Source organism: Mycteria americana, chromosome 7 (genome assembly GCF_035582795.1).
Source record: "Mycteria americana isolate JAX WOST 10 ecotype Jacksonville Zoo and Gardens chromosome 7, USCA_MyAme_1.0, whole genome shotgun sequence".
In the NCBI taxonomy this organism is placed as follows: Eukaryota; Metazoa; Chordata; class Aves; order Ciconiiformes; family Ciconiidae; genus Mycteria; species Mycteria americana.
The window spans coordinates 19,560,056-19,572,369 of record NC_134371.1 but is presented as its reverse complement, the minus strand read 5'-3'; the positions used below and the strand labels follow the sequence as shown (position 1 = coordinate 19,572,369).

Sequence of the window (12,314 nt, the reverse complement as noted above, 5' to 3'; positions counted from 1 at the left end):
GAAAACTACATGGAGTGGATTCCTGGCAGAAGCGGGTGGGGGCAGAGGCCCGGCCAGCGCACGCCCCGCCGCGGCAGGCGAGACTCGCACACCTCCTGCATCTCCCCGTAGCGGGACGCCCGACACTGCTGCCTTCGGGCACGTTCGGCGGGGGATGCTGGCTTGCGACTCGCGGCAACTGAAGGAGCTGCCAGCTCATAGATCAAGACGCGGCTTTGCTCAAGGCTTCCCAGGGGCCCTTTCCCCGAGAGCTGGCGGCAGCCCGGCCAGATGGTCGCGGACCGGAGCCGCCGCTCCCCACTCGCGTGCCGCAATGCTCCTACGGCCCGACCCGGGACGCGGAGCCCCGGCGCTGCAGCTCCCCGCCTCCTCTGGCCAGGGCGGGGGCGGGGGCGGCTCTGCCGGCTGCGGCGGGCACGGCTGCGGCCCCCTCCTCACGGCTGCGCCACCGCGGCGGCCGCTCCCAGCATGCAGCGCGGCGCGCGGCCCGCCGGGAGCGGTAGTCGCGAGGGTGGTTTTCGCCGCCACTGGTCCGCACGGTACTGTCCCCGGCCAGGAACGCTTCCGCCCGGAGCTAGCGGGGAGGGGGACCGTTTCCCGGAGGGGACACGGGTCGGATTCTTCCTCCACCCGCACTCGCCGCCATGGCTGCCCGGCTGCTCTTGCGGGCGTCGCGGCGGCTGCTGGCCGGGGCCGGGGCCGGGGCCGGGGCCGGGGCCGGGCGGGTCGTGCTCAGCACTGCGCCGCCCCGCAACAAGAAGCGGTGGCTCCGCGCCTACCTGGAGCAGCAGCGGCTGGAGGCGCCCCCTCAGCGGCGGTGAGAACCGGCCCGGCCGTGAGGAGAGGGCGGTCGGCGGGGCGGGAGACGGTGTCAGCGGGGCTCGGGGGAAGGGGGTGCAACAGGCTGAGAAATAGGTAGAATCAAACCGCTTAAGCACCTTCTCGTCACCCTTCGGAGCAGAATGTTTTTAGCTCCGCAGGTCAGCGTAGCCCCGGATTTGAACATGGCGGGGGGCACGTCCTGTGGCAGGCAAAGGGCGATGCGCGCACCGACAGTGTTTGACAAACTAGGGTTTTTGAACCCTGGTTTTTGATCTTCAGAAACAATTCAATTTTTCATTTCCTTTCGATCATCTGAAAGGCATGGTGCTTGCAGTACGGGTAACTTCTTGTTCTGTTTCTGAATTTGTTTTCTTTTCCACGTCTGTAGATCAGAGAAGCCCAACTGGGATTACCATGCAGAAATACAAGCTTTTAGCCACCGGTTACATGAAAATTTTTCTTTGGATCTTCTCAAGACTGCATTTGTTAATTCTTGTTATATTGAAAGTGAAGAGGCAAGACGCCGAGAACTTGGGCTAGACAAAGAAACAGTTGCTCTTAATCTACAAGATAATAGTAAACTTGCTGAACAAGGGATGGCTTTTTCACGTTCTTACCTGACGCAGTGCTTTGAAGGTGCCTACCCAGATTTACCTGCAAAGGGGATAGGAGCACTTGTTGATTTTCTTACCAGTCAGGAACTTGTTTCTTACGTGGCTCGAAACCTGTCTATACAGGACCTGACGCTTTGCAAAGAGTTTCCCGTCCCACCAGATGTGCTACAGAGGACGTTCTTTGCTGTAATAGGAGCCTTGCTCGATAGCAGCGGGCCTGAGAAAACGGGCATCTTTGTCAGGGTAAGTCATTACTTACCATATATTTTTGTACTGACAACAGTAACATCTAAGGGTCTTGGAAGTTATAGGGGAAAAAAAGGGCAAAAAAATTAAATATTGTCTTGCACCTTGATGGCCAGAGATCTAGGGAGATTGGCAGAAGTTTGACAATACCTGTAACGGGACAATTTAACAATGAGATCTGTTGGGTGGTGGTGGTGGTCGAGTGGGGTTTTGAGGGAGTTTGGGGTTGTGGGTTTTTGGTTTGTTTTATTTTGGGGTTTTTTTTTCTTTAAGAAGCACAGGCTGGTCAAGTACATAAAACCATATACTTCTGGTTTATAATGGTGATATTTTAGTATTTGCTGACACTTGCTAAGGGAAAGAGTTATATTCCATGCACTATACTACCAAATAATGGAATTATTCCATGTAAGGTCACATATATCTTCTATTTTAGAAAAACATTTTATACAAAGCAGGGGCCGAGTTCATAGGTTTTGCATGTAGGAGTGCAAGCACCTAAAGGTATTTCATACAAAAATATTCAATTAAAAGGCAGCGTAACAAAGTAGTTTTAGCAGCTCCTGTCCTTTCAGTTGTCCTTTTCACTTACTTCTAGTTTTGCAATGGAGAAATGTTTGTTAAAATCTTATTTCTGATACAAGATCGTTGAGAGGTCTCTGTGAGACGAGTAGCAGTTAACAGGCAAGAGAGTGATCGGAACAGGTGAAAGTCCCGTGGGTTTGCACGTTCCCTTCAACCTGTTTGCAGAACTCTTCTGATGTACAGCTTCTTGCTTGGAAGCAGCACTGAGTTGCTTACCTTGTGCTCGGAGCTTTGCATAAGTGTTGTTATAACTCCTCCCTCGGGTGGCTGCTGTTCCTTCTTTAGGTCTGGGTGGTTGACTTTGCCCAAGGTGCACATCCTGTCAGTGGCTAAATTGGAACCAGAGCTGCCGAGCGTAGCAACACTGCTTAGCTGTGATGGAGCACTGAGGCAGTTTCATCATTCATTTCAGCAATTTATTGTCAACTGTATTAATGCCTCTTCATATTGTATTTTTATCAGGAAACACCAGAAGCTAGAGCCTTCATTACCTATCCCATTAATTGTAACTTCTAAATATTCTTGTTTAGGATTTTTTTATTCCTGAACTGATTGGAAAAGACCTGTTTGAGATCTGGGAAGTTGTAAATCCTATGGGCTTACTAGTGGAAGAACTGACCAAGAGGAATATCTCTTCTCCAGAACCAAGAATTACCAGGCAGTTGGGAGTCAGCACGGTTCTGCCACTGTACTTTGTTGGGTTGTACTGGTTAGTACAATATTAATGTAAAGTGAAATGGATTTAAGCTGGGGCAGAGGGGAGGAGGGAAGATGGTCTTTTACTTTCATACTCATGCTCTTTGGTCAAGTTATTACAGAAAAGCAACCTTACAGTGACTTCCATATAAAATCAGCCATTTAAGCGTTGGCCGTAGCTTTCTGTAATGATGCATAAAAGGACAGTCTCTGACTAAAGGGCTTCAAAGTCTAAATCGGGCTCACGAAAGAGTCTGGGTGTATGTTCTGGGTGACCTGATGTAGGAACTTTGCAGATAGCATAACTGAATGGCTTTGGAGAGACCACAACTGTATCCAGGGTTTAGGGAAGGGTAAGGAGACATAGACATCAAGGGAGCTGGGATTGGAGAGACTTATTTTGTATTCCAGAGAAGCTTTTTAGTTTTCAAATCACGGGCACTGCGAACTAGGCAAGAGGAGTGTCTGTATCCCGACAAGACTTAGGAAGTGCCAGTCATCCCTGGTGCACTTGTCTCGGGCGTCGTCAGTGCTTGTCCTGGTCTCTTGCTGAGGGGTAACATTGCTCCTCTGGAGCAGGACAGGACCTTCTTCCACCAAAACCCGCATCATTGTTGCTTTGCTAAATAAGCTGCAGATAAACTCATGGGAAGATTGCCTTAACTTGTTCTGGTTTATCAGGCTTTGGTTTATATGCCTTCTAAGATTTATTATTTTATGTAAAAGAAAGGAACTTTGATTATTTTTCTTCTGGAATCCCTGGTGTCCTTTCACGAACTGTTCTTGTTCAGTGCCCATAGATGTTGATTAAACAGAGCTGAGGACATACTTCATAACATAGTGAACTTTTCTGTGAATGCTTTTGAAGAAGTTTTAAAATGCTTTCTTACCAGGGGAGGAGAAAAGACAGAAGCATTTCACTTCTTTGTTTAAGCTAACCAGAGTAATGAATCTGCCTATTTTCAACAGGGCTAACAAATTGAACACTGTAAAGAATCAATGATATGTTAGGAATCTAAAGGAACAGAGTAGTGTTCTTCCAGGAAATGGACACATTTCTGATTTGAGTTTCCATTGTTGAATATACAGTCACTTATCTTTGCAGGAAAGACCAACAGAAATGTTTACATTTGTGTGTATATAGAAATTATCTTTGGTATTCACAGACATTGGAGGAAAAAAAAAATCTAGCAGCCCTTATTCATGATACACAGTAGTGCTCAGGACTTCATGATGAAAATGTTTTTAATTTTTTTTTTTTCCCCCCACCCCCCCCCAAGCGATAAGAAGATTATAGCTGAAGGTCCTGGTGAAACACTGCTTGCTGCAGAGGAAGAAGCTGCTCGCGTGGCACTGCGGAAGCTGTATGGGTATACAGAGAACAGGAGACCTTGGGATTACTCGAAACCCAAACAAGGATTGGCAGCTGAAAAGGCTATCAGCAGTAACTAGATGTTAAAAGACATTTCTGGTTTCTCTTAGGAATTAATGGCTTCCACGCTGAATATAGATGTGTTTAGGAAAGCAAAATTCAGTTTGGTTTTCTGATCTTCAGTGCTTGAAATTTTGAAATCAAATACAGTATTAAAGTAAATAAAGTCTTTTCCTTTTGCACAGTGTTTAGTATTTGCTCATTTTCCTAAATATAACAAAAGTACCCTTATTCTGAATTTTTACCTTTTGGCTGAGAAGTTTGTCCATACATCACAGGAGACCATTTTTGATGATGTTTAATACCATGTGACAAAATCTCACTGTATAGAAAAAGGTTTCATGAATGCTTCCGTGGAGATTGTTTGAAGGATATTGTTAATAAGATGAGTTGAATCACATATGCAACATCGGTCTTTAGATTGCATCTGAATTCATTTGTCCTTGACCTTGTGAAAACATCAAATGTGATGTCGATGATATTGACACTGTTGGTGATGCAATTAAAAAAAAAAAGTGCAGATGGCACTTTTGAGGTCTTACTGCTTGCATACAAATTTTATTTGCCATACACGTTGGTTTCTATTGTTGGAGCACGCTTGAAAGAGGGTGCATTTTTAATTTTAAAATTTGTAAAAATTTCTCTGTTGCAAAACTAGAAATAAGTGAAAAGAAGGATCATGAAGGCCTGAACCCAAAGAAATTGGAGAACGTGATTTAATGATAGGCAAGCTACAGCCTTCTCTCTTTTTTTTTTTTTTTTTTCTTTCTTCCCTCTTTCGGGTACTTTTCCTGTTTAGTTCAGGTACTTCAGTGAAATCAGTTTGTTTTGTTTGCACCATCTGTAGCTGTTCTAATGTAACTCCAAGTAAATGGAAAGTCACTTAGGAATAACTCAGGTACCTGCATGATGTTCCTATTAAGTGTTATAGAAACTCAGTATGTGTACCAGAAGACAACAGATGGATGAAGACTGTGACTCTTTTGGAGTAATTTCCTTTAAAATTGAGTGAGAGTCTATTACAAACTGGGACTGAGCCCTCAAAGGAAGAAGCTGGGCGTAGGACAGTGGTTAAAGAAGTATTTCCTGCCTTATCCCGTTGTGAAAAAAGACAACAGGGAAATGTGCCTTCACTAGTTGGGGGGAAAAAATACGCAGGTGGCCATTCAGACAGGTTCGATGTTACGGTCCGTAGTAACATGCATCCATTGCCTTCGGCCCCCGGGGTGGATTTATGTGAAGAACACTTGGCAGCGAAAGGTCCTGGGCTGCAGTCGTGGCTGCTAAGCAGATCTGTGGTACAGTGCAGGTGGCACGTTCCCTGAATGAGTTCTGACTCTGGTCTATTCGATGGGAACAGATTTATTAGCGTATTCAAGGAGAAGAACTGGTGGTCTGCAATCCGTGTGTGTCATCAGTATTCGGTGTAACCTGCGCCTTAAGTGTGTATAAAACACGTAGCTGGATAGCAGTGAAACCTTTCTTCTGCATTCTGGCATGGGAGATTACATATGTGAACGCTTGAATATAAAAAGAGCAGAAAGAAGAGTCTAGCATAAAATTGCTTGTGTTAAGTGAAAAATTCCAGCTAGGTAATCTGTTATTGCTTATATAAGCAAAGCCAATAAGGTCACTATATTCCAGGGGAATAATAGCAAAATCTGAAAAGAGGATAGAAATTACTCCTGCTATTTTTAGTTTCCAGATGAGATATTTGTCTTACCTTTACCTATTTTAAAAGGACAATAGTGAAGGTGGGTTTTTTTACATCCAAAGTTTGATCTACCTACTATTTTTATATACATGTTTATGTATTTTGAGAGAGAACAAAGCAATTTTCTGGCAGTTTACCTTAAAAGAATATTTAATATCTGCTTGCTGTGGCTTTATAGTTTGGAATATGGGCATAAGTCCTAGAAGAAGTGGATTACTGAACAGTGTGCTGGAAAAAAAACTGAGTAATGCAAGATAAATCAATTTATTGTGTAATACAGGTATGGAGTATCTTGAGCTCAAATGGAAAGACAGTTTGGGGACATGGAAAGAAAGGACTGAGTTTTTATGGAGGTGTGAGTAAAAAAGGAGTTTTTATAAGAAAATGTGTCCTATTTTCAAGCTTCCAAAGGTCAGAAAAGCATTTTATATGGTATCTGTGCTTTAATTTCTGGCACTCAGGCATATATTTAAGGATTTACCATTGTAGTAGTGGGATCATTTACATACTTCAGATTAATAACTTCTTTTTTTTCTTTTCTTTTTTTTTCCTGAATCAGTAGCCATAAACAATATCCAAGTGGCATTAAAAGACTGGTTAGATTTACAGAAATCAGTATCTACAAAGTCTGGTGAAAGTGCCAGGTTTTCTTCTACTAGAAACATTGCTCATGAAATTGCATAGTAGTTTTGTTGTCCGAAAAGTACTTTGTAAGCTACTTGCATTGATTCCGACCCAGGTGCTGCGTACAAGTGCATTTACGTCTCCCAGTGGTTCTTCCTCTCTTAAAAATCACATTTTATTTATCTTTCAGAGAAAATAGATCAAGCAGCTTGTCAATAATGACTGACAGAAAAGAATCATGACAGTTTATTATTGCAACCCATTGAACAACTCATTGATTATTGTTATGAATATTATATTTGTAAACTTACTTAACAGTAGAAAAGGATATGTTCTTTAGCATTTATGGAATTTTAGAATAGGTTAACATCATCTCAAGAGTCAACTTTGATTATGCTTTTCTGTATGCTACCTTTTAACCTTATCTGATGCAGATGTTTCTGTTACTGTATTTGCATTTATCCTTCCTTTAACTCATTCAAACCTTATAATCAAGATTTTTTAAAGTGAAAATTGTAATTGGTAAACCGGAATGCAAATAACAGTATTTCTGCACTAACTTAAAAGGTGATGTCATGTGTGTACTAACAGCTACATTTTGACAAAAGTACAGTACTATATGCTGACTGTTTTGTTTAGCTTTCTTTTCCTTCTTGATCTTTGTATTAATTCGCATAAGTATGCTAATATGCTTAGACATAGATATAAGTTGAATTATGGAATAAATGGACTATTAGTTATTAATCCATTAAAAGCAATGGCAGTTTTGCTATTCATTTTGGTCTAGACTTGATTTTACTCCAAATTTTAAATAAACTCAATGTGTGAATAGTCTTGGATTACTCAGTTTCTGTCATCCAGATCCTTTGTCTTTTTCTTAAAAGTGTTTTAAGTGATTTTATTTTGAGAAGGGTAGAGAAGTTCTACTGTATTGGTCCCAGCTAAGTAATTGGAGAAAAACTTCTTCAGACGCTTTCATGCACTTTTGTTAAGTTGCTTCTGTTCTCAGTATGTGCTTTTGCTCGTGTGTCTCGAGCCGTTCAGTAATGTGACTGAACACTCTGTGTTATCTCCTTGTTTTCAACTGCAGCTTCTTCTGCGTACAATAACCAGATATTTTGCTGTCATTTTCTCTTAAAAAAAAATAAGTCCAGGAATAACTCTTGTGTTAATTGTTGCTGTTACTTAAAGGCAGGAGATTAAAATACAATCACTTTACAGTTATCTCCATGTTAATTCAGAGTTTGGAATTGCTGGTGAAAAGTTAAAGCTTTTATTGAAATTTCTTACATCACACTCTTTTGTTTTTTATGATAAATCAAAAATTTAAATAACGTGCTCTGGTGTTATGCTGCTATAAAAAGCCATGAGGAATTCAAAACATCAAAAGATGTGTTGTCATTCTGTTTTGCAGGGCAGGGGGAGAGGGATGATGCAGTACAGAAACATTAGAAGAGCCCTACTTTTTCTTGTCCTTGACTGAGTGCTGTGGTAAACTTTAAACAGGCTCTAAACTATTTGGTTTCTCTTACATCTGAGCTTTGAAGTTTAATATTGAAGAGGTGCATTTAGTGTAAAGAAGCAAACATCTAAGGGCAGATTGTTTTTATCTTTTCAAATTAATTCCACTGATCTAATGGCACTAGTTTTGTGTGTTTACCATTTCAGCTGAGAACTGTTGATAAATTAGGAAGATAAAATGGTCACCAGTTGGTCAGTAAATAGCCACAGTCATAGTACAAAGTTGCATAGTGGAAACACAGTTGATCTGCATGACAGAATCAGAGCACTGAAGACTGTTGGTGATTCTTTAAATCACAGGACATACTGCAATGCAGCTCTTTGTGGTGCACCTAAAAACTGGGGCTGGTCTTCTTTGGGAAAAGGGTAGCTCTAGGGAGAAGGTAAACGTTATCATCCCTTCCTATTTTTGTGTAAGAAGTGTAATGTTTCTGCCAGTCTGGCAGCTATGCTTGTGACTATGCTCTTCAACTTCCAGTATTATGTTCAAATACGTTGTCTGAATTACTACAGTGCAGGTATTGTACGACTATCAGGGACCTCCTGGATCATCAAGACAATCTGTCACCATCAGAGCTATGCCATGTGATCCTTTTCCTAAACAGACTGAGCGCCATTTTAGATCCATTAGATCTTTGCTCCTGTTGCTCCAGCTGGGGACAATTACAGAACCTCACTGTTCTGATATGGAAATTAAAAATTATGCCTTACCTCTGTAAGTATTAATTGCCAGTTGTGCTCACTTGTTCTTATACCAGTGTTCTTTATCAGAAGAAATCTTGATTTTATTGATGTTGGGAGAATTTTGCATTTAATTCCAATGAGACGAAAATTTCATCGAGTTTCAAATGTGCTTGAGAGTTCCCCTTTATAGGGCATCTTGATAGCTCTGCAGTCCTATGTTTTCCCCTAATTAGACTGGGATGCTGTCCTGGTTTCAGCTGAGACAGAGTTAATTTTCTTCGTAGCGGCTGGTATGGGGCTATGTTTTGGATTTGTGCTGAAGACAGTGTTGATAATACAGAGATGTTTTAGTTGCTGCTGTACTAGTCAAGGACTTTTCAGCTTCCCGTGCTCTGCCAGGTGCAGAAGAAGATGGGAGGGGACACAGCCAGGATAGTTGATCCAAACTGACCAAAGGGCTATTCCATACCACATGACGTCATGCTCAGTATATAAAGCTGGGGAAGAAGAAGGAAGGGGGGACATTGGAGTGATGGCGTTTGTCTTCCCAAGTAACCGTTACGCGTGCTGGAGCCCTGCTTTCCTGGAGATGGCTGAACACCTGCCTGCCCATGGGAAGTAGTGAATGAATTCCTTGCTTTGCTTTGCTTGCATGCGCGGCTTTTGCTTTCCCTATTAAACTGTTTTTATCTCAACCCTCAAGTTTTCTTACTTTTGCTCTTCCGATTCTCTCCCCCATCCCACCGAGGGGGAGTGAGCGAGCGGCTGCGTGGTGCTTAGCTGCCGGCTGGGGCTAAACCACGACAGTCCTTTTTGGCCATCTGCCAGCCCAGGCGCAAGGCCATTGCTGTTATCAAAATGTTCCCAGGCACAGCAGAGTAAGGTGATCAGCAGTACAGCAGCACGGCAAGCAGTGAAAGCAAAAAGCAGCCACTAACGAGCCCTAGGCTCTAACATACAGTAAGGCAAGCAAGCCTATGGCAAGCACAGAAGCCTGCTGATTAATAGCTAAACAGCAATAACAGCTATAAATTCTATCTGGCACATTCCAATCAAATCTGTCATTATCTCAAACCCTTCGAGCCCCACGTTGGGCGCCAAAAAGGACTGTCGTGGTTTAGCCCCAGCCGGCAGCTAAGCACCACGCAGCCGCTCGCTCACTCCCCCTCGGTGGGATGGGGGAGAGAATCGGAAGAGCAAAAGTAAGAAAACTTGAGGGTTGAGATAAAAACAGTTTAATAGGGAAAGCAAAAGCCGCGCATGCAAGCAAAGCAAAGCAAGGAATTCATTCACTACTTCCCATGGGCAGGCAGGTGTTCAGCCATCTCCAGGAAAGCAGGGCTCCAGCACGCGTAACGGTTACTTGGGAAGACAAACGCCATCACTCCAATGTCCCCCCTTCCTTCTTCTTCCCCAGCTTTATATACTGAGCATGACGTCATGTGGTATGGAATAGCCCTTTGGTCAGTTTGGATCAACTATCCTGGCTGTGTCCCCTCCCATCTTCTTCTGCACCTGGCAGAGCACGGGAAGCTGAAAAGTCCTTGACTAGTACAGCAGCAACTAAAACATCTCTGTATTATCAACACTGTCTTCAGCACAAATCCAAAACATAGCCCCATACCAGCCGCTACGAAGAAAATTAACTCTGTCTCAGCTGAAACCAGGACAGATGCTTATATAAATCAGAGCAACATTTGTTTTTATAACTTGAGTAACATATTTTAGATTAATCATTACCTGACATTTGTAGTTTAATACTCTTTGTCCTGAAGGCATGATTTAGATTTAAAGTACTTAATTTTGGTACTTTATATAGGCAACCAAAATTAATCACATCAATAGGTAGGTGTGCCTATTAAAAAAAGGTATTCTCAATAGTCATTCAAATGACTTGGCCAATTTTTATGTAGCCTTTCTAAATCTTAAAAACATACATACTTGCAAAAAAAAAGTTCTGAAAGAATGTTTTGATGTCCAGCTTCAAAGAAACTTTTCAACACTATTTAATGCAAGTTGTTTCAGTAGAGAGAGACAATAGTTAGCTATAGTCCTCCACCTCTGGCAACAGATTCTATAGTTTCATGATTCACACATATTTAGATAAGTATTGAATCAAATCTTTGGTTTGTCAATGCCAGTGTATTTGTCTGTTTCTGTAGGCTGTGGCTAGCACTTAGGTGGGGGGAAAAAAGTGCCACTGGCAATTTTTCCACCTTAGAGAAGTGAGAAAAGAAATACTTTTGACTGGTGTGGGAGATCAGTTTCTGACGTTTCTAGGTTTGGAAGTTTTGAAATGTTCTGCTCTTGCTTATTTGACCATTTCTAGAGAATGGTGCCACCATTTATGCAGTGCATAGTAAGTGATCACAGACCCACTGCCACATTGAGCTGACAGTTTTGTGGGGACATATCTAGATTTGTGATTAATATCTCTTAGGTAATGCAGGGGATATTGCCAGATCAAACAAATAATTAAGCCTAGTTGAATGAAAAATCATTACGTGTTCCTCGAGGTGGAAGGAAGCACACTAGTGGAGCACCACTGTCCTACATTAGACCTAAACCTATGAGAGAAAATTCAGAGTAACTGGAGTTCAAAGATACCCTTCTGCAATCTGTTCTGGAGGAGTATCTCCTTCATGGAGGCAGTCCTATGTAATTATGAAAATACTAATGAAACTGAGGAAGTGTTACAGAATTAGTCCTGTAAGAGCAGAGGATTAACCAGGGGGAAGCATTCCCACCACCAGAGGGAAATAATTTGTCTAAAAATTCTGGCTTGGTCCAGTAAAGAAACTTGGTCACTTTAATGATAATTTCAATAGAAAGAACTAGGAGCCACAGCTTTATCCTCTAAGTTATTGCAAAATTATCAATGCTTAGGATGCTAACATAACAAAATGATTTGTAGAAATAATTCCAACATCAGAGAATGTTTAAGGAGGAAAAGAGTCCAGAGAGAAAATGGTTTCATTTGTTGAGTGCTTGTTGAACACTAATGGAAATTATTCTCTTTAATTTCAAGTGATAGGAACTGAAAATGTTTACAAAATAACTTTTTTTATAGTCCATCTGAAAAAAATGGTTGCCCCATCTAAAAGCGTGTATCTGAAGGTTGCTTAATCCATAACACAGACCTCCTGCTTCAAGTAATGACTGTGACAATGAGCTGAGTAGAACTACTTTTATAATTTGATTAGGCTTTCATCACTAGCGGGCTAATGGTTTTAGATGGGAGTGATTTAGGATATTTAGGATTTAGTGATTCTGGATATTAGGAAATTTTACTTCACTGAAAGGGTTGTCAAGCATTGGAACAGGCTGCCCAGGGAAGTGGTTGAGTCACCATCCCTGGAGGTATTTAAAAGACGTT

General features: G+C 42.0%; 1 protein-coding gene across 1 annotated transcript; it reads left to right on the top strand.

Moving 5' to 3' along the window:
• Positions 1-600: 600 nt before the first annotated feature.
• MRPL44 (mitochondrial ribosomal protein L44) lies at positions 601-4,582 on the top strand. The gene is made up of 4 exons (XM_075507309.1): positions 601-817; positions 1,211-1,679; positions 2,798-2,976; positions 4,244-4,582. The coding sequence occupies exons 1-4, from the start codon at positions 645-647 to the stop codon at positions 4,413-4,415; spliced, it is 993 nt and encodes a 330-aa protein (XP_075363424.1). The 5' UTR covers positions 601-644; the 3' UTR covers positions 4,416-4,582.
• The last annotated feature ends 7,732 nt before the right edge of the window (positions 4,583-12,314 follow it).

Coding starts and splice junctions, on each gene's coding strand:
- MRPL44 (XM_075507309.1), top strand. CDS start 645: ATGGCTGCCCGGCTGCTCTTGCGGGCGTCGCGGCGGCTGCTGGCCGGG. Junction 1,680..2,797: donor AAACGGGCATCTTTGTCAGG/GTAAGTCATTAC, acceptor ATTCTTGTTTAG/GATTTTTTTATTCCTGAACT. Junction 2,977..4,243: donor TACTTTGTTGGGTTGTACTG/GTTAGTACAATA, acceptor CCCCCCCCCAAG/CGATAAGAAGATTATAGCTG.